Source organism: Triturus cristatus, chromosome 9 (genome assembly GCF_964204655.1).
Source record: "Triturus cristatus chromosome 9, aTriCri1.1, whole genome shotgun sequence".
Classification (NCBI taxonomy): domain Eukaryota; kingdom Metazoa; phylum Chordata; class Amphibia; order Caudata; family Salamandridae; genus Triturus; species Triturus cristatus.
In genome coordinates, this window is record NC_140592.1 from 533169783 (window position 1) to 533193214 (window position 23432).

The 23432-nt window shown below is 44.0% G+C and overlaps 1 protein-coding gene across 1 annotated transcript in view; it reads left to right on the plus strand.

The window, feature by feature from the left end:
- The window catches only part of ATG2A (autophagy related 2A), a 2561659-nt gene that overhangs the window by 2072764 nt on the left and 465463 nt on the right, over positions 1 to 23432 (plus strand). The window contains exon 37 of the mRNA XM_085625535.1: positions 5846 to 5918. Within this exon, the coding sequence (XP_085481661.1) occupies positions 5846 to 5918 (73 nt within the window). The remainder of the gene's footprint in view (positions 1 to 5845; positions 5919 to 23432) is intronic.

A 23432-nucleotide genomic window follows, 5' to 3' on the forward strand; every position in this document is an offset into this window, starting at 1 on the left:
CTGGCGTGGAATGTCGTATACAGAACTGACGTCAGCGCGCAAGGGCGGCGTCTAAGTAATTGCCGCGACGTCATCCCGGCGACAACAACGCTGACGACGGACGCGGAGTCAACCGACGCCACCTTCAGACGCGCAGAGGTACTGCTGACGATAAAAAAACTTTACGGATCCAGTCTGTCGCCTGGGGGTACTTCTAAGGTAAGGAATCTATAACTAAGTAATGTTTCTTATAGATATATCGTTACCGACGGTAAGTAACTTGTTCTTTAAGACACATAATGGACATCAGTCATTTCGAGATGTCTAACTACATAATGGCTGCGCCGAACCGGAGTTTTTCCAACCCTTTCCTTGGGTATTTAAGAACTCCCTCGTGGATGGGTCCTCAGAAATGAGCCTCTCACTTTGTTGGAGTGGCCGTTTGGCATTGTATCTATTAAAATGGTGAAACAGGAGAGAAAAATGACCCCCCCTCATTTATCATTTAAAGTGCAAGATAGGCCTAGGTAACAGTGAGGACATACAGATGGATGGCATAGTATTGCTATGGCCGGCATATATTCTGTCCCTGCTGATTACCCTGAAAGACTCACCAATAGCAAAAGTAGGAAATGAGCCTAGAAAAAGAAATTATCACACACTAGCTAAAAGTACAATCGGGCCACCCTTAGAAAACGAATTTTGAAGGAAAAGCATTTGATGAACAAGCAAACTTGGGTTAATTAACAAGAGGTGTGTAAATCTGATAATTAGTTAACCTAACTTTATCAGAAGAAATGAGAATGGGAATCTATCGTGCCTCACCCATCGGGGTGGTCAAACTACAAAAGATGTTTATATGTTTTGGCAAAATATTCAGGGCAAGTGCCATTGAATGCCACAAATACCTCTTGAAAGGACAGGCTTTCTTGAATTTCAGCCGAAGTGATGGTGCCCCAGATCCAAACAGACTTCTGGCTACAGTACATAATACCAGTGCTCCCTTATGGTCTCAGAGTCTGTCTCAACTATACAGAAAGTGTCTTGAAATTAGCACTGTATCTAATAGCTGATGGGGTTATTATTAGAGCTAATTCTGTCCTGGCCAACAATCACCTTATTGTGTATTAGATGTAGATGGTAAATGTGTTGTGTAGCTCCTTCTCACAGAACTGGAGATATGGACCACTGGTAAAAGTGTTATTCTGCATTTTCAAACTGGGTTCCAGAGGGGATGCAGCATAGAGACTTATATACTAGCTTTTTCATTCCTTATACAATTTTTTTTTCCACAAAGTGCCCCTTCCTCTATGCTGCATTTATTGATTTAGCAGTAGCCTTCAGTTGCTTTGACTGAGAGAGATTATACGGAGTATTGACTAACAGGGGTGGATCCTACCAAAGTCATGCTCTATCCAGGGATGGTTGTCTTTGAGAAGATAATCGCAGATAAACGTCTCAAGTAGGGTTGTTTTTGTGTGCCTTTACTCTTCTAATTTATGAATGACGGATTTAGGATGTGTCCTTTGCTACCTTTCATTTATGTGCTCTGTCAGAAGAGTCATTGATCCACAAACTGCGTTTGTGTGAAAAGTTGAATACAGGGAGGAGACCAGGCGCGTCCTGTGCAGGTAACCGCGGTTGGGCGGGGACTCGGTGGTGGTGGAGGGGGACTGGACAGACGACGGGATAGGGAAAGTAAAATAAAAAAATAAACAAAACAACTTACCTTGCGCTCGCCGCATCACCGATTCGGCACCGCACCACCCGGAGACAACTATTAGAACCGATGTTTTCACTCCTAAATGTATGAAAATGTCAACTAGCAGTCATGACATGTTTACTGGGATTTAATCCCCAATTGACTGGATGAGCTTTAAAATCCGATAGAGATTTCTAGCCTCAGATTCCTTATATTAGAATATTTTCCAGGCGTCTGACTGCATCCTGAAAATCTTGAGCAGTACTCCTGCATGCTGGGAGGTAGTGTCGAACAGCTCTTCATAGGTGTTGTCCGCACTGGATGTGATATGCATGGTGCCTATATAGGGTACACCCCAGCACGCTGACATCAGTTCTTTTACTTCCGCGCCAACACCGCGGATCCAGAAGAGCTACCCTGGTCAATTTTAGACCACTTTTTTGACATTTTTCTTCGTGATTGTTTTAGCTTTTCACTAACTAGCTCCTGGCGGTCCCACATCGGAAGACACCCTAATGCTCCAGTTCCCGGTTGCATGGAAGGTCCCAGGCCATCGTTCGTTGTAGTTCCCGTCAGTCGTTACCGCTGTCAAAGCCGTCTTCAGGTAAGTCCCACAAGTACAAAACATGTAAGAAGTGGAAGTCCTCTTCGACCTTGCCAGCCCAGTCCAAGTCATCAGACGAGGTGAGGGAATGGCATCACAAGTCAAGGCCCCACTCCCGCACTCCACACGTGGTGCCTGGGTCTGCTCTGCATCCCCCCAAATTTCCTGGAGCCAGATCATCCCCCGGCCAACTCAAGGAGTTTTATAAGGCTATGCACCTCATGTTTGGGCAGGCAGACCCCTCTGGAGTGCCTTTGGATCCCATGGGTCTGGGAGGTACCCCTACTGCACACCCACTGGTGGGATTACCCTCAGTGTCAGTCAGTGCCATTCGATCCATTTTCAGATCCGGCCCGACTCCAGTTACTAACCCACAACCTTCGCTTGGGCTCAGTCCTGTGGCAGTCCACATCAGCCAAAACATCATGCTGCCAAACTTTTCTCCACCTCGGCCTTCCTAAGATGCAGAAAGACTCCCCCGTCTAGACCCTAAGAGGGCACTGTCATTCTAGATCAATCACACCAAAGAACACATGGTGGATTATCAACTCTTTTTAGGGTTCACTGGATTGAAGAAGGGGGAAGCAGTGGAGAAACAGTCCATCTCCACGTGGAGTGTTCTCTGCATAAAGTTCTTCTCCGCTTTAGCTAAGTAGCAGTCCCCCGAGGGCTTGTGGGCTCATTCGACCAGAGTGAAAGCTCCCTCTGCTGCGTTGGCTCATGAAAGTCTGTCCTGGACATCTGTCAGGTGGTTACGTGGGCATCCTTGCACACTTTTATCAAACACTACTGCCTTGACAGTCAGGTCCTTTGTGACAGGCACTTTGCCCGTTCGGCCTCCAGGACCTTTTGATCTGAGACAGTCCTGGCGGTATTGCTTTGGTATGTATTCTGATATAAGGAATATGCAGCTAGAAGTCTCTATCAAAGGAACAAGTTACTTACCTTCAGTAATGCTTTATCTGGTAGAAGCTCTATCTAGCTGCTGATTTCTTACCAACTGCCCCATCCTCCCCGTTCTGCAGACTGGAATTTTTGCCTAAAGATTTCCTTGTTGTCCCTTAGAATCTGCACACTGGTCGATCAGCCTTCTGGCGTGGCTCCGTGCTTCTGGTGTAGAAATAGTGTCGAAATAGTCACAAAAAGAAATTGATGTCCATGCGCTGGGGTGGCACCTTTATAGGCATCACGCACTGCACATCTGGTGCAGATGACGCCTACGACCCCAACACAGAACCATTCAACATCAACCACTGGCACGCATGGATACTGCTAAAGATTTTCCAGATCCAGGCTGACACCTGGGGAATATTCCAAGGCAAGGAATGTGCAGATAGATAGTCTCTACCAGATGAGGCATTACTGAAGATAAGTAACTTGATCATTTATGTCTTTTGCTTTAGAAAAACTCAGACACTGATGGTGGACATGTTTAACTGAAGTCAAAAACTCGATTGTGTGTGGATAGTAGCCCATCATGATAAGATGTGTTTCAATTGTAATGTTTTTATTTGAATGTACAATAAATATTTACTTACTTAACTTCAACACAAGCAGCGGCTCCATATCATCTAAAAAGATATACAACCATATTAATCCAATACTTAGCAGCAGTTTCGAACACAAGCAGCTCTCCTTTCTTTGGGCTTCATTACATCTTGCGCATACTCATGGGTCAAATGCAAACTCCACCTGAAATCTCTTCAGGAAAATGTAGAAAATCAATGCTCCCAGAAAAAAATGGCGATTGGGAGAATACATTGAATCAGTCTCCTTCAGCAATTCAAATGTTCACTCTGATACCGGCGGGAAAACATGCTGGTGTGAGTCTCCTTCCAGAAACTTGTGCCTTCACAGCCAGTCTTCACAAACTATTGGATGTAGGGTTGAAGTGCTCAGGTGAAACTGTTGACAGTGCAGTAGAAATGGTTGTCCAGCGAGCACTTGCGCGCCGAAATATGTTGCCTTTGAGAGTGGTTGGTGTGGTTCATCTGCTTCTTTCTACAGCAATTCCTGTATGATTCAGAGTGATAATACTTCAACAGTGTTATCTGAACAGAGATTATTGAAAGACAGGTCACACTTTGTGATTGTTCACAGGAGTTCATCCTTTTTCGAGCTCTTAGTCTATAGCTCAGTGCTAACCTCCTACCAGACTTCCAAAACATCCAAGGCAGATGAGCTAAGCAAGCATCTGTTAGAAAAGCATTAGTTGGTGGCAAATACACATTGTCTTGAGGATGCAAAGTAGGGACACAATGCAATGCAATTTGCCATTGCAAGAAGCACATCATACAGCAGTTTCTGGACCAGGATCCTAGGGGATGCATTCAAGGGAGGGGGGTATTTTAATAGGCTGGTAATGCAGCTTTAAACCTTTCTGCTACATCTCCCCCTGAAAGTGCTAAGCAGGCTAAAAGGTCACTGACCAAAGATTGCTTCCAACCAGCTATTTCTTTGGTGGCATCCTGACTGTGTGTTCACAAGAACCAGGCCAGAGGCTTCTAAATCTCCTTTCCATCTTATCTGGCAATTCAGTCTTTACTAGGACCTTCCTGTCAACATGATCTAGCCTAACTGACACTTCTATGTATTCTGTGAAGGTGGAATTCTTATTCATTGAAGGACCCATGTGACAATGCAGCTAGGAAATTCGGCTTGCCGGTTTGCGCCATTTCCTGCTTTGTTTTTCTTTTAGAAGGAAAATTGAAGAGGGGTTTTCAGTTTAAAGCATTTTAACGTGTTTAATGCCTTTTCTAATTAGCTCAAAGTATACAGAGTCTGAAAATGAAAGGCATATCAGTGAGATATTTTTCAAAAATTGAAATATCTTTATTAATGTGTTTCAAGGACCTGCACATAGATGAGTACCCTAATGCTTATTAATTCAAGAAGATCACCCCATTTGGTACCTAGCTTTCCTATTCTTCTTAGGAATTCAGTCACTGTTTTACCTACACCTCTCCCAGGATGCAGTTGCAGGCATTCAAAGATTTTTCTGTTCATTAGCATTTCCTTCTAAGCCACATGAAACCAATTTCATGTATGATCTTGTGGGCATTGTGTTCTTCTACATAATTTGGATTGTGAATTTAAAGGTGCCTCTTATTTCCCCCTCACCTTTTTCTCCACTATTTGAAAGTTGAGATCTTAGTTGTTGCCTGATAGGACTTGTGTTTTAAAGATTGTGTTAACCATTTGTGTCATCAGCCTCTGTACATCTTCATTTTTTTACCCTGCATTGAATAGTGAAGAGATCTGTATTCCAGAACTTGACACATACTAGCTGAATCCTGACTGACACCTCAAGTTCTCAATTCAGTTCAGTGAAGCGTATTGGAAGGATCCACTCTGATGATGCCTTCAGAACGGCGTACAATATTTAGACAAGTCTTTACCAGGGTCTTTGCATTTATCACAGGCTCCTTTATTTGCCTCTCTTGATCCAAACTGACTATCCACCACCTCACCGCCCCCACTCTTTATTTGTGCTTAACATTGTGTCTTTCCTATCTCGAGAAAACCAAAACCTTACTTATTTTGCTCCTTTTTCTTTTCAGAGAATTCCGTTTCACTTCCGAAGTGCCAATTTGGCTAGATTATCAGGGCAAGCATGTGACAATGGACCAAGTGGTAAGTCAAACATATTTATTTGTTTGATTAATTTTTGCAATTTATTGCATAAAATCTGTAATATGTCACAGTTTATTCTGGATATACAAGGAGATAAATGTTACAATACACAAATTACCAGAATTGCTCAGTTTCATTGGTAAAAACATTCTGGGAAAAACATGAGCTAAATAATTATTAAAAAGCACGAGTGAACAATGTGTTCAATGAGCACAATGCTCCATTTATAGCAGCAATCAGATCTAATAGAAATGTAGAAATGCGTGCAGTTAGTTCAGATACATTCAGGAACTTATTTAAAGGGATATGCAGTTCGCTTTTTTATACACAACTTTATTTCAGTTTCTGACACTCCATGATGTTATACTTTTCACATTAATATATAACCAGTCACCCCAATTGTTAATCTGCATGTTGGCTGTCATCACTTTCCCATCCTTTGTACCCATAGCGTCATCCATGTGCCCCCCCCATATCAATTCTAGCACAATGCTACCTTTATGTATACGGATATTCACCTCCTACATGATTTATTTATTTAACACACAAAGTAGTGGATCCACAGAGACACTACATCCCAATATAAACTCATCAATGCAGATCCTCAATAAAGTGCAGAGGTACAACCCAGAACACCAGTAAACAAAAAAACGTATTAAGGCAACCTTCATTATTTGTTACCTATTTAAAAGTTATTTCTATTCAATTTCAATATTAAAAACAATATTAGCCATATAAAAAAAACCAAAATACAATTTCACAAATACTCAAAACTTTTAACAGTGTGCATCTAATGAGTTTTGGAGCCTCCTCAGAGCTTAATTGATGTGCAATGAGTCATTCACATAGAGAGGCACAAGAGAACTTCCTAACAACTTTAATAAAACCATTCATAAATTAGAAAAGTGACGATGTGCATTCCTAATTTCTGAGTAGCCCCTAAGTGGCATATTCAATATGCTAAAAATTATTTACAACACAAAATGCCTTAATAATTCCATCATCAAACCATTATTATTCCATTATTATTACTATTTTTAATGTACTGAGGTGGAATCGTAGTGCATTCATTCATGAAGTGCCTTTTTTACAGTTCTAAAAATGTCAGGAAAACGCTCTTCAGCCTTTAACAAACATTTCCTGATGATGATTCATCATCAGAAATAAAGCCTCCTCACATGTTACACAGGCATACTTTCTCCAAATTGGGGCAATATAATTATTTCTTGCTTTCTCCAGCCCTGGACTTTAACAGGACACAAACTAAGTCGTGTATCATGACTTTAAAAAATTGACAACATTGTACACCTACCACTTTTGCCTAGCAGTTGACACCTAATGGGACCAAACCAAATTTAAACTTCATATAAATACTCCAGACCCAACGCTCTTAAATAAAATTGCATTGCGCCATGTGTTGCTAATAGACAATTCATTTGTAGTCTTGAAATATGCCAACATTGCACAAGGTTGCTTTGATAACTTAAGTTTCATCAGTTTTGTTTCACCTCACTCAGCAGAGAGACCGGTAGGCCTTGGCCCCCAGTCCTGGTCTCAGGCAGAAGTCTTGCAGAGCTTCCCCTTCTCACATAATCAATCTGGCTGCTTGGCAGATGGCAATTTTGGGTCTTAAACTCCCCTTCATACAGTCCATTTCAAGACACCAAATGTGTTTTAGGGTCTGGATCTTTAACGTTTTATGTTGGAGGTGCTGCTTCTTTTGAAGTGCCCACTCTTCTGCTCCCTCTTCTTCCCCTTGACAAGCAGTCTGTCACAGCAGGGATGTCTCCGAAGCTGATCATCCCACAACCCAGTCCAGGACAGTGCCTAGGCCTCTTCCTTGTGACCTCTCACTGAATCAAAGAGCACCCTTTGAAGTGTACAGATGAGCCTGGCCCTCCCCTCCACAATGTGTCTCCATCCCAGCATACAGGAATGCAGAAATTTCTCACATCTTTCTAGGGGTTTCTTTCTACCTCCTCCCCATGTTTAACCATGCAGGCCTGGGTCTCCCAAAATGGAACCCAGGGTCCTCCATGTGCTGTACCATCTACAGGGGTGCATACACCCAGTGCATGTATACAGCATACATGCACTGCAGAGTATTGTGTCCTCCATGTATTGTACCACTTAAAGGGAAACACATACATCAATCACTTGCATTTAACACACGTGCTGTTCAGCACTGTGTCCTTCATGTACTGCACAACTCATAGGCACACATACACCCATCACATGCACATATCCTGCATGCGCTGCACAGCACTAAATCCTTCAGGTACGGTACCACTCACAGGTACCTCCAGCACAGGCATACACCATGCACATTCATACACCATGTATGCACTACTCAGTACTTCATTATCTCTGTATTGCACCCTTCCCAGGCACACATTCACTTGTACAGATACACCACTTCTGAGCTGTGCAACACTTTACACCATTCTGATGTAGCAAAGGGTAAGTTGAACACGCAGTAGCGGAACGTTTAAAAGTGAGTGAGTGAGCCCGTAGCCCTCACTGCAGTGACACATGTTAAAAAGGGGTTATTCACTCCTACCGATCACTGCACAATATGCTGTCACCACCTCACTCGTGCTGCTCAACTCATGGCAAAGGCAGTAGCCTTCCACCACTATGAGGGTAGTCGTTTGGGCACCCGTCCCGGGCCAACAAGACTGCAATCTGAGAGACGGGCCTATGTCATGGCGTACATGCATGATCCGTGTTTGCCTATGCCAACAAGAATCAGCATTAGGGATCCAGACAACAGTACAGTTGGACATTCAAGGAAGGATTGCACGTCCACTCCCGTGCAGATGACTTTTCCGTGCCAACAATCACCATATTAGTAGGCACACTGCCAAGATACCTGTCAATTATGCCCACTCCACTCCATTCCTTTTCTTACTACTTCTCCTCCACTGCCGCCAGAACGCCAGACACCAGGAAGTTGTGGGGAAGACCACAACTCCCAGCAATCCCTTCTGGAGGCCACGCCCATTTCAAGCTCTTAAGTGCTGCATGGCTCCGCGGTTGGTGACACCGCCACTGTCGCCAGGACGCCAGACACCAGGAAGTTGTGGGGAAGACCACAAATCCCAGCAATCCCTTCTGGAGGCCACGCCCATCTCGTGCTCCTAAGCGCTGCATTGCCCCTTCGCGTGGTACGCACGCAGGCTGTGCCTGGGCGAATTCCAGTCCAAGCGCTGGCCAGTACATGCCCGGAGGAGGCTGGCCTGGGCCGCCCCCCTTGAAGATGGAATCGTAACGAGGATATCGCCACTAAGCACCAATCCAGGTTGCAATGCTTTTTTTTTTTTTATCATAGCAGGCGTAATACCTAAAAACTCGGGAAGGAATGATACAGCTCCTTTAAAAGGATCTGCTTTTGCTAAGTCTGCTAATTGCTTACAACAGCCCAAGTTGACATCGGCTTACCACAACAGGATGGGCAAAAGGAAATCCATGGGCAGTCCAATTGGAGCCCCTAAGCAGGTTAAACGGTCCACAGCAAGCACTGCAGCAAACTGCATGTTGGATGATATAGACACCCTGATCAAAGCAGTCAAAAGCTTACTTAGTGGTCAGAACGGGTCATCCAAAGAGGGCCAGAAAGTGGCAGACATTTTCTTGCAAAAAAAATAAAAAAACACAAAAAATACCAACTTTTAGCCCCAGCGGCACAGCCCTGCACTCCAGCGACACAAGCAGCCAGAGCTTGTCCCCACACCTTCTGAAACTGGTAATATCAGCACCAATGTTGAGGGAAGAGCTCTGGACATTGTATGTACCAACCAGTTCGACACTCTCGCTGACAGCAATGAAGCCACTGCCAACAAGACCACTATCGAAATTGCACCTGGTCCTGTGGTCCACGAGGCAGAGCCCAGGAGAAGGAACAGTCCCATAAAATTAGAAATTAGTGCTCCTCATAGTGAACCAAGAGCACTCAAAACAACTGTTAAGGAATTAACACTAGAGTTGCTCTCATTGAGAAAAACTGTAGAGTCTCTTACAGACCAGCTTAGTGACGTAGAGGAACGCAATGGGATTGGGCAACACCTATCACCAGATCAAAGATTGGGCGGACATGGGTGACGGAAACAGGAGCTCAGGGACTATTACACAATCTATGATTTCAGCACCCCAGAAAAAACCTGAAACGTACCACACCCACCAGCAGCACTTTCAAACATTAATGCCCCCTTGTTCGAATCGAGGGGAGGTCGCTGAGAAGGCCACCACACTTTGCAATCCACACGTAGGACAGTAGGTACAGGGCACATTTTGTGATCTTGGTGGGGTACCAGGGGAAATCAATCTTGAGATAGCACTACCCTCTGTAAAGGCTCTGATAGGGGATGCCTGGACTTAACCCATTCCTTGAAAGACCGCGTTTAGATGGTGAAACCCACAGGCCCTGGTGGGGAGTAAGTCAGGGCAGCCCCCGTGAATCGTTTATAGGGACGAGAAATAGAGTGTTCATGATAAAATGTACCTAAACTGGCATGCGCGTCAGGAGAATACAGCGAAGCCCTGATCAATAAAGTTATCCACTGGATAAGGCAGGAGAGGCAATGACGATCAATCATAAGATCAGATATAAAAACTGCTAAACGCTACTCCACAGATAAGGAATTAGATCACATTACACTGGATCTGGTTGGCAGGGACAGAGCGGATGGTCTAGTTAATCTGGATGTGCGTACCTTACCTCCCAATGTATCATTGATCCAGCTTAAACATTTCTTAACAAGCAAGGACATGGCAAAGCTTCTTAACCTGAGACATTAGTCAAACCTGACAAGGTCTGTCCACTAGAGAGATACATATTGGACTATACCCGTCAGCGTGGGGAGTGAGGGGGGTAATTAAATTACTGAGTTGACACATACTGTTATAATGCATATACTTTGAAGATCTTTGTAAAAGCAATGTCTGAATGCTACCTGGGACCTGATGGCCCCAAATGTGGGAACGTGGTTACCTATTGTTTGTGGAGCACTGTGAGCCACCAGGATAGATTTTGGGTTATAGAAACACCCTGTTATCAGATCTACTTGGGATGTGCTCCTCTGGAGACTTATGGCATGTAATTTGCATTTCATATAAATAAATACCGAATAAATTATGTTAAAAAAAAAAAAAGCAAGGACCTGGCAAGCGACCCAAAGCACGGGAGACCAATTGACAAAACACTCCCAAAAAAAACCTCAAGGGCCAAGCAGATCCTGTGATTAGGTACATCTGACATGTGCAGGGACTATCTTCTCACCGTGTCACCAGGAGTACAACAAAGGAAGGCTATTACTATCATACTCCACCAGAGTTAGAACAGCCACCGGGGGTCAACACGAATAGTGATGTGGAGGGGCAGTCCTTTATTCCAATGATCTTACTATCATCCTCACCTACTTGTTTATCCACCCTAGAGGAGAGGCAAACCATTCCAAATCCTGAGCCCACTAAGAAACTGAGTCTTTTGTCCTGGAATCTAGCAGGCCTCAGGTCTAAAAATGTACGTGAAGAGTTGAGGAATTTGTGAATAGCTACGATGTATGTCTTTTTCAGGAGACATGGGCCGTATGATAAAACATTTAGAGTGGGTTTCACCAATCACAATGTCGAAGCTGTACCATCAAAGAAGGGTCACCCAGCAGGTGGTCTCATAATCTGGATTAAAATTAATCTGGGGTTTTGCATTAAAAAGTATGATATAGATTCCACTAATATACTGGCCCTCAATATCAAAGGAATCACTGATAATAGGTCAGTGCTCCTGGTCAACATTTACAATAGATTTCCTTCCCAAAATCACGATGCTTCCACAATTGTTGCTCTAGAGGAGTTCCTCGAAAGGGAAGGATCATCACACAACATAGTTATTGCGGGGACCTAAACCCAATCTTTGAGCCTCTTGAGGTAACAAAAACGTAACCGATGAAGAGGACGATGATCTAGGCATCCCATGCCTGAGTCAGGAAAAACCAGTTAAGAACGTGACGGTAGCATTCCACGTCACCTCTCTCACCCTTAAACATGGGTTGAGGACTGCCAACTGCGCTCTATTTCTGATCAAAAGCCTGGCCACACATACAAAAGGGTTAACTGCAAAACAAAGATCGACTACTTTTTGCTCAATGTACTACTCTTGCCTAATCTGGTCGACATATGGGTAACAGATTGGATAGATGAAAACAACAAGAGAGAGAGGGTTGAGTCACACTCTTATTCCCCCTATGCTAGAACTTTAAACAACAAAAGAGTGTGTACAAAGAAAGGGGAGAAAAATACCAGTGGTAAAATTATGTATACATGCACATTTGTACATATAATAGTATATACACACATATTTGCATATGTGAATTGACGAAGTGCTGCCGAAAAATCAATCAGATATTTGCGTAGAACCCTCACTCACCGACCTAGTCGGTGACATGCTTCATCATAGGGTTCCACCAGGGGTGCCAACTGCACCTCTGGTGTGCTTCAACGCTTTGGTTACAGCGGAGCGCAGATATCAGACAAACGGAATTCTCGTATGTGATAAGTGAAAGGGAATGTGAAATTAAAAAAATGCCCCAAAATTCGCAAAAAACAATTTTAATAATGACGAATCAGGCACTGGTTAAAAACAGTGTAGGATGACTAATACTGATAATTATTGATCAGATACATCCTATTAGGTATATAAACAAATGGTCGACATGTTTCAGCTTGTTATTGTTAGTCACAAAGCTTTCTTCAGGACCTAAATAAACAATACAAAATGACACCTTGGCGGTATAAGCTCTCTAAGGCTTACCCTGACCTAAGGTTCAAAGAACCGGATACACTCACGGTTCCATACTGGCCCTCGAAAAATCCACAAAGGCCTCTGGATATCTGGAAGAAAACAGAATACAGTCTAGAGTACTTCTATTGTTTTCATTACTAAAGCGCAGCTTCGTCTATCCGCTTTAGTACATTTTGAAGAAAAATCAACAGCACATGGACATCTGGTGTACTAACATTAGAGAGTTACTTTTGTACATTGACAACATCCCTAGGTAACCAGTGCTTACAGAATCGTGAAGGAATTCAAAAATCTTTTATGAGAAAACATTCCAATTCATTATGCATAAAATGAGTCAATCTCCTCAATTATGCCCATTAACAAATGAGATAGGCCTCGTAGTTCACTATACGGTAGTTATGAAAACTCTCAAACTATAGGCACATAGGGTAAAATGGAGAATAAACAAGGCTTACATATTAAAATGAAAAACTTTGCTCCTTAGGCAAGAAGGTGGGTGGCGGGACTACAGAACAGCTGAAGTCGGGAAAGAAGAAAACAGGGAAAACACATAACATTACTATCCCTGTGACATCAAAACCCGGCGTAGTTTTCTGTATTGCAATTGAAACATGGTACTCACTTCATCCAAGTCCTCAGCCAGGTAGATCAACCTCATTAATACCACCGAGCCCGGAGTCACCGGACAATGACAAGTCCGAGTATATATAGCGTTGAGAAATGCCGAGACGATGACACTCGACTTCCTCAAACCGGTCAACATGTCACGTGACCAGCGTGGATGACGTCTGCATCGGCATGGAAGAGGGACAACGCCGTTTAGTTTGTTAGAGGGCTAGAATGTAAACTCCTCTAGGTGCAATCGAAGAGATGGCACAAAACTTTATATGAATCGCGACCCACGCGCAGACAAAATTCAGAGTCGAAAAATAGGGGCCTGCAGAGCCAAAGAAAATTGCGTATCAACTCGGTTTGATGTAAAATTAATTAGTTCACAAGTTGAGTCTTAGTGCTAGTAAGTCTCCTCAAATTGTAATGCAACAAAAAACCTTCGTGGTATAAGTGGGAATCTGAAAGAACAATAAAGGGGATTGCATATCAGCCACATTAAATGTAGAGTTGGACGCTTCACAGCTTAGATATGGGTGATAGAGAATCAATCCCAATAGAGGTTTCACAAACAAGCCTCGTTAATTAGATGGAAAAACAGTCCAGTAGACCTTAAGATAGGGGTCAAATCTTGCCATAGAGTGTTACTGCAGGCATTCAGTTACTGATTCTCTATCACCCATATCTAAGCTGTGAAGCGTCTTACCCACTGCAACTGTCCTTAGTAATAACAGAAGGAGGGTCAAATGGCCCCACAATTGAGAGTAGTGTTTACATTCAGGCACTTTATAATATAGTAGTTCACTCATTGGTCAACATGGGCACCCAAAGACTTAAGACGCAATCTCTGGTGGTCACAGTTACGAATCTACTAAACAATATTAAAAAGGTTTTTTGTAAGGAAATAACTGTCATGAAAATGCCCAGAAAAAAGAATGAGTGGTTTGATGAGTCATGCAAGCAAGCTCGGCAAACTTTTATAGGAGCTATCAATGTTGGTTCAAGACTTATGGTAGCCACAAAAAGGAAAGCTTATTAAAATGCCCAAATTGAGGCAAAAAGGAAAGGGCACAAAGGCTTTTGGAAAGATTTACTAGTCGCGGTGCTAACAAACAATAGCAAACAATTCCGGCATTCAATATCCAAAGGGTCAAAAAACCTAACCACAGAGGAAAATTTCACATACTGCCACAGATCCGGGAAGACCACTTTGGTCAACTGCATGCAGGACCAAAAGACACTAGTCGAGTCACCATTGAGTATCCTGCCCCAGAATTGGAAATAGATAAACGTACTTTTACTGTAGAAGAAACTAAGGAAGTAATTGCCACCCTGCAATGGGGTAAGGTATCTGGTCTAGATAAAATCCCAGGGGATCTTTGTCTCTCTCAACCCAAAATTTGGAGTGTGATTTTTAACCACACCTTCAATGCTATATTAATAGGGGCACAAATTCTGGATTCTTGGTTAGGCGCAGAGGTAGTGCCCATATTTAAAAATGGGGATAAAAGCAACCTGGCAAATTAAAGGCTTATCAGCCTCATCGCACAGAAAATATTCTGTTGCCACTTGCTGGAGAGACTCCTTCACTGGATGAGGGATGGGAATATATTCCTACCTTTACAGGCATGATTTGGAGGTAATTCAAGCACTATAGACCAGTTTTGTTTCTTATTCATTCTATGGAAATATGTGACCATCAAAAAGTATCACTGGAACTCTGGGTAGTCCTATCCAAAATGGGGATCCTGAGAAATCTACTCCAGATTAATATTAGACTTCACAAGGACAATTATGCCCAAGGCAGATGGGTGAGCAAAGGGGGGGTTGACCGACCGGGTTAGGGTGAACAGAGGAGTGCGTCAAGGGTGCGTCCTTGAGCCTCCTCTCTTCACCCTTTACATCAACGGTCTGGTTGAATCATTAATAGACTGCAGGGGCGATCCCCCAAGCTTGCAGGACAAGCAGTGCCCCCACTACTTTTTGCACACAACACCCTGCTTATTTTCAGAACTCCGATGGAGCTCCAAAACTTAATGGCTCAGTTTGGGGTGGCGTGGGAGGAATTTGGACTAGAAATTAATACTTCGAAAACAAAATTCACGGCATTTAATCGACACAAGTCCTTTAGGGGGAGTATAATGCTGGGCTCTACCCTACTTGAGGAGGTGAAGCTATTTGACTACCTGGGGGTGAGGCTCACCAACACACAATCATGGACCCCACAAATAGTAAAAAGTTAGCTTTCACTACAACATGTCGGCACTGCCTTAGTTAAAAAGTTAAGGAAGTCAATATATACACCAGTGAATCCAGTGATCCAAGTATACCAAGCTCAGGGCATCGGAGCTGCACTCTATGGGGCAGAGCTATGGGGACACACTAATGTAAGTACCATAGAAAAAACCTGAAAATGTATTCATGAGATCCGTTCTGGAGCTCCCCAGAACGCCCCTTTGATACTGATGCGTCTGGATCTGGGATTGAAGAACATCTCTCAGGCGATTGCTCTTAGGTCCCTTGCTTTCTGGGTCCGCATTTGGTCAAATAACTCACCATTACCCATGAAAAAAAATCACTACTCAACGTACTATCACTTTACACTAGAGGGTGTGTTCAGTGGCTCAATTTCATTAAGGTCTGAATGGTCAAACTTGGTATGAGTGATCTTTGGATCAACCCCAATAGCATTCAAAAAAAGTTTTTTCCAATCCTCAAAATGAGATATTGGATTTATGTCAATGCCACATGGTTAAACAAAATAACTGCTTGGGAATTGACTAGCAGGTTTTTGAGTTTTAAAGATAATATGTACCAAGAAGAATTTTTGAACCACATTAAACCTCTGATAGTAAAATCTCTATACCTAAAATGTAGATATAGCATCCAGCAGTTAACAGTTTTTGCAGTAACTGGAAGGGTGCTAATACTTCGCCCAGTTGTCCGGCATTTAAGGATGAAGCTGAAGTGCATTTCTTATTTTCTGCCCTAAGTACATGCAGATTAGAAGAACCTGGCTAATTCTGATTCGCCGGATTCTAGCTGCAAATTGATTCAAAGAGATCATTAGGATCTTAAAAAGTGATTGTACACAGTACTTAACTTTGGTGTGTCCATATACCGGTTATATGCCTGGATACTAAGAACTAGGATGCTAGAACCTCCAAGTAATAATTGAATTGATCATGTAGGACCGTATATGTTTCTCATGTTTACTTATCGTTTATGGAATAGTCATATTAGTTTACAAGATGTGGGATTCTCATGAGATTTTAATCACTGATAGCAATAAATCCACCCCTATAATGAAATTTCCACGCAGTAGACTGAATGAGGAAACCTTGCTAATGACACTTTTGTAGGAGAGTAGGGTCTGCTTTCTATGTTCACCCCCACTTTTTGCTTTTGCTTTACTGGTTTTCGACTTAGATGTGGCTGTGGGCCTTCTAATCAGACCCACAGCCCTGCTGTTCTCTCTCTAAATTAATACTATGTACTTTAGGTGCATAACCCAATTGGATAGGATCACCTTATTGGCCCCTGTACAGTGTACCTTAGGTACCCAGGGCATAGGTGTACCCTAGGCCTACCAGGTGCTGCAGCATGTTTTATGCCACCCCTGGCCTGGCCTTCCATTATGACACAACTGGCTGATCACTCAGCTGGGGCAAGGTCGGGTAATCACCCCTGTAGTATTCCTATACCTACCTTATATATAGACACATGTGTACCTATCAGCCACTCCTATGGCAGGCCTTAACAATCCTGGAGGCAGAGTGCTTGGTAACATGTGAGATAGTCCTCTAGCATGAGCTGAGCCTGTCTGCAGCTTCCGAAACCATGTCCTTATAGCTGTTCTATGATATAGCCTACCATATACTCTTAATGTGCCTTATAATCTTAAATGGTTATGGTAACTTTAGTTTGGCTTTATCAAAACATGTTGTGTAAGGTGTCTAACACTTTGGAATAATACCCCCATCCCATTTCTGGTGAGGAGGATATTATCCCTCCCTTCTAGAGGGAGAAGACATGTTGAAACCTACTTACCCGGTTAAAGTTAACCAGAGCCCCAGCATCACAAAATGGATGCTGCTGCCACGACACAAGTCTGACCTCCTGCTGCTGGGAGTGATCCCGGCACGGGAGGCTTGGACAATAGGTTTCCTGCCTTGGGAGGTGCGAGCACCACCCCAGACAGGCCTTAGTGTATTGGGGCAGGGAGGGATGAAAGAAACTAGACACTGCCTGGGACAAGTTTTTTGATGGTGTATCTGGGCTAGAGTGTAAATTTCCGTTGCTTGGGAAAAAATCCAATTGATGCCAATAGCCTCAAGAAACATTGGCACTTGTTACAACAAACACCAAACCTCACTCATGATCTAAAAACATACCCAGAGATAACATTCAGACGCGCCCCTAATCTGAAGGATATGCTGTGTAAATCAGAATTTGTGGACAAACGGAACATGGTCACTACATTCCTGGACAGACCTCCAGGATTCCATACCTGCAGAAATTGCAACATTTGCAAACTAAGCAGCAACAAAACAACAAGAGTCCAATTAACGGAAGGACGAGAATTCTTTAGAAAAGAATGGATTGACTGCAACAGCAAATTCTGTGTCTATGTGATAATCTGTCCCTGCAATCTTCCGTACATCGGCAGTACAATCAGACCTCTACGGACCAGGATTCAGGAACATTACCGCAACATCCATAAGTACCCCTCAGGCCATCCACTCACTGAACACTTCGAAGACCATCATCCTCACAAAAAGGACTTCCGCTTCTTTGGTTTGGAGGTTGTACACCAAACAAAAAGAGGGGGAGACCGTGAACTCAAATTACGAAGACGCGAAAGTGAACTAATAATGAACTATAGAACCACAAATCTGGGGCTCAATAAGGATGCGGAAATGCATATATGGTTGGGAGATGATTAGTTGCTCCCACACACTGCTCCAACCGCGCTTTCCTTAACCCAAGGATAACACTACCTGCCGCTGTCAACAACTCTCAACCGAGGTTCCCCCTAGGCAACCAGGGAACATACAGCGTACCCTCCTGTTGAATGCAACTCTTTCAAATATGTGCACATACCAGGTGACAAACCTCATGACCACTGGGCATTTCTGTGTGAATTAACCTAATTCTGCCCTCCATATTTTGATTCTTAAGATTCTGCTTTTCGGAGTCAACTGATAAATGTGCTGTAAATACATAATTCTTGTTTATGTTTCAATGGGTAACATGCATGACACACTATATTACTTTTCTCTGGTGTCAACCTTCCTCATACTTCTATCAACACAATAATTTCTTTCTTTCATCGCTTCAACTTATTTTCGTAATTGACGAACGATATTTTCATCCCGCCCACCCCCTGTAAATCCCCAATCCAATATGGCGCCTAGCGAAAGCACCTTGCTACTTCCGGGTTACGAACCGGAAGTTCTCACACACGACCCCTTTTCACTGCCCGCTACTACGGGCTGTCATTACCACAATAACGCGGACACCAGCAGCACCTGGCATTAGCCGAGACCAGAGGTAAGAGACACCTACCCACGCTCCCGCCTTCCCCTCCCCGCCTCCTGGCATTATCTGACTGCCTCCCGCTTACACGTTTCTATGCTTGTTCCCCCTTGTGCTTTCTCCGTATCTTAGAAATCTTCGGGTTTACAAACCCCCGCTCAAAAATACCACCTTACTTGAATACCTGGTAAGGAATTCCTGATGCTGCTTAACAATTAAATCGTACTTGCTCACCTTATCGTTTAGAGCATGCGTATGCCTACATCACTCTCAACACTGTTCTAAACTCCATATAGGCTAGCATTCACGTGTGGCTTTGACTACCTACAGTGTATAGAAAATCTAAGAGCACCGCTTTCACTCGGCGATAGTTCCACTATTTAAATCATGTGCTTACTTCTTTGACAGAGATCGTACCACCGACGAACTATCACCTGTACCACTCAACCTTTATTTGAAACTTTGCATGTCACTTTATCCCCCCTTTTTTCAAAAAATGTATAACTAGACTTGTGACCCATGACGCGCCGGTACCACGAACTACACGAAGTCACTGATTCACTTTTTCGGCGCCACATACCTTTCTATCCGTTGTCACATCTCTCTTTTAAAATAATGTATATGAATAGACTTTGTGACCCACGACGCGCCGGTACCTTAAACCACACGAAGTCACTGATTCACTTTTTGGCGCCAAACTCCATTTTATCCATTCTCATTAAGACATGACTAATGCCAACTTTCCTCTCTTTAATTCGTGCCTGACCCGGCAACCTTGATGTGGCCTCCTCAATTCTTACTGTAACTATATTTTTATCTTATATTTTGCATTATAAATGACACTCTGCCTTTGTTTTAAACATATACCCGTAATGCCGAATGTGGATATCTACTACTTTCTTAACAATGTTGATAACTGATTCTATACGTCTTATGATCGCGTCATTTCATTTCAAACCATGGAAACCTTTAATGACATTTAATTATTACTGTTGACTTAATTTGATTACTCTGCTCCTATCTGACCTACAATTCCTTTTCCATTTCTCCATATGACCGGTTGACGTCGAATTCAAACAATGTAATTGGTACTATGTGTTTTCTTTCTCGCTAACATACACCCTGCTAACCGGGAACTGTTTATTAATTTGTAAAATGTATTTTGAACTGTAAAATGTTGAACCTTCTCCGCCAAATATACCCACTTCTCGTTTTCTACTCTCAAACATTCTAATCACATCGCTTATCCTTTCCTACCCAACTGACTATACTCTGCATAACCATTTTACTATACTTCTGTCTCCCTCACCCACACACTTCCGCTCTTAAACACGCCACACACATTGCTTTCCTTACTCTTACTAACCTGCCGCACGCCTACCCTGATCCCCTTCTCACTTTACCTTCAATCTCTCTTCCCACACCTATTTTTCCTCCCATTTAACGCTTCGCCTCTATATTTACCACCCACTATTATGTACATGATATACACATAACTCGCCACACCTTGTCTTTATCAACCTTGGTTTCATATTGTATATGTACAGCCCTGAGGAAGCCCCAGGCCTGATGGCCAATTAGGGGGCGAAACACGTGTTGGCTGTGCCATCCTTTCTTCGCTTGCAGCTACCAATAATAAAAAAATACAAACATTCACCGGATCTATTGGCATCAATTGGATTTTTTCCCAAGCAACGGAAATTTACACTCTAGCCCAGATACACCATCAAAAAACTTGCTTCAATTTAGGGGGAAAGGGGCATCTCCCCCTGTCTCTGGGCAAGAACCAGTACACGAAGGCTACTTGCTTATTAAATGATGAGTAAGGGATGAGGATCTCTTTTCCCCTCGCATACATACAACTGCCTGGGGCACACAAGGTGTCCCATGCAAAGTCCAGTTCAAACCGGTGCTGGGGCACTCCAGCCCCAGTCCTGGCGCGAAACTGGACAAAGGGAAGGGGGTGTAACCACCCCCCTCCCAGGTCCCACCCATAAGGGGTGACCTAGCAGGCAACCCAGCCCCCCAGATTAGTATAAGTGTGGTAGCTGGGCCCCAGGAGATTAGATTATCCTGAACCTGCAACTTGAACAGAAACTCTGGACCTTCGACATTCGACGAAAGAAGAAGACTGAAGAATCTCCCTTGTGGCCAAGGAGTGGCCACCCTGTGCGAACAGGCACCATCAAGAGACTTACCCTTTGCTTTGCTGAAGTTCTACGAGGGACCGACTGCAGAGCCTGACCAGAGCCTTGACTTCCAGACTTCTCCGACCCTGATCCACATCCACAGCCGAGCTGAGATCCATGGAGGCGACTAGAGACGTGGGACCGGCTACCTGGGAAAAGTGGCGAGTATCTTCCAGCGCAGCTTCTGAGGCACCCTCGAGGTTGTGCACCGGGGATTGAGAAGCCCCAACCCCAAGCACCATCTGCACCGAAGATCAGCCCCCCCACACTCCACGAGTCCTGCGTGGGGCCCTTCTGCATTTTCCTGCTTGTCGCGTCTGTCCGGTTGCTTGCCCGTTGGCTAGTAACCTTTGCGACGACACACCTTCAATTTTCCACCGCTAGTTTGGCTCCTCCAGACTGGCTCCTGCTCCTCTGTAAAAGAGAAGCACCCCAGACCTTCCTGGTCTGCACCAGAAGCAAGTCCTCCATTCTTCGTGGGTTCCGCTTGCCAAGGCTTGGTGAGTCCTAGTGCGACTTCGACGCAGCCGACAGCACGAGCCTTCGTGGGACAGCTCGCCTCCTGGTCCTGGTCGTCCTCGACGTCTCCTGGTACCCGTGGCTGCTGCGACAAGCTTTACCACTTCACCTGCAATCTCCCGACATCGCCTGGTTCCTTCCTGGTTCCACGTGGTCACTGGCTAGTGACCCAGACTCTGTCCCTTCTGCTTGCAGGTATCCTTCCTTCTTGATCCCGGCCTTGGGATCCACCGGACACTCTTCACTGACTGCCTGTCAGCATCTTTCCTTCAGGCATCCATAGGAGTCGACGACGAAACCCGACGCAAGTTCACACCTATGCACCCGCAGCCCGTGGGCTAGGTAACTTGGGTACTCCGGTGCTCATCAGGGTATTGACTATCCTAGTGTCTAGTTCTCAAGTCTCGACTTCCTAGCTACTCCAGAAGTGTCCTAAATCTTATTAATTCTAAACTGTACTATTTCTATCGATTATACGCATTACGCGTGAGTGTTTCCACTCTGCACCTGAATCCCGTGGGCCTCCCACTTCCTAACCTTGGGTAGTATAGTGTAGCCCCAGCGATTCCCTAGGCCTAGGCCTATCCTATTTCCGTGACAGTGGTCCTTATACCACTTAATAAGTATATGGTTTGCGTGCCCCTACGGCCTAACTGTATTACTTACCTGTGTGACTTGATGTATGCTTCAATAAGACTGTGTTGTACTTACCTCGAATCTCATAAAGAATGCTGAGGGTTTGACTAGAATAAATACACTTTATTTTATATATATATCTGTTGTGGTGTCCTTTCATTTGGTATTCAAGGGATTACATATGGTATAACTGCTGGCTTCACATGCCATTCAGAGTTTATCCTAAGACTGCTCTTGTCCATGCTACCACTAGGATAGCTGGTCTATAAGGTTGACTTTACAACCAATCACCATAAGGGTTGTTTGGACTGATACAAGGTGTACACTAGAATTAGTGACATCATATATCAGGCCAACTTCTCACATTGGTGGCAGCGGTGGGATCTGGGCTTGCTGTTGTAATACCATTGTAATCTTGAGATACTAAATTGAAAGATCACACAGATATTGTTTTGGTACATATAACATAGATTATAAATACTTAAGTCCTACTGGACTTAGTTGTTGTAGGTTGAAGGGCCTAGCACACCCTGACTACAACTACTAGAGAGGTTTAGTAGATACAACTAGTGTAGGTAGGTGCACACACCACACCCTCACTAGATCATGTCTCTGGGAGGAGATCAAGTAGATTCTCTCTCAGAAGGGGTAGGTCTTAAAAAGATCCCCTCTAGATATGATACCCTAACTTTTCAGGAGATGAGACAATTGTGTACCTCCAGAAAGTTAAGACAGGGTGCAAACCCTACCCTCATTCAGCTAGTAGAGATCTTAGAGGAGTATGATGCTCTTAGGGCCTCCCAGGCTGGTACCCTAGGTACAGGTGAGGGTCTACCCGCCACAGATGAGTCAGATGGGACTTCAGATGAGGAGGTAGACAGCCAGGTCAAAGTAGGAAGACTTAGCCAGGCTAACTTAAGCTTACATGGGAGTCTGCATGGGGTCCCCCCATTCAGACCCCCAAGTGGACTTACCCAGAGAAACAGGAGAGACAGATCCCCTTCAAGGGAATCCATCCACTCCCATGTCTCTAGCATCTCTAATGTCTCTTCTCACAGGGGAATGACTTCCCCCCAGAGAAAAGAGCATGGAGCCAGAATGAGGGAAGCTAATCTAAGGATTGAGAGGGAAGAACTTGCCCTTGCCAAGGAGAAGCTTGCTCTGGCTAGAGAGCAGAAGTTAAGTGGGTTAGAACCCACTGGTGGCAGCAATATCCCTAAGGAT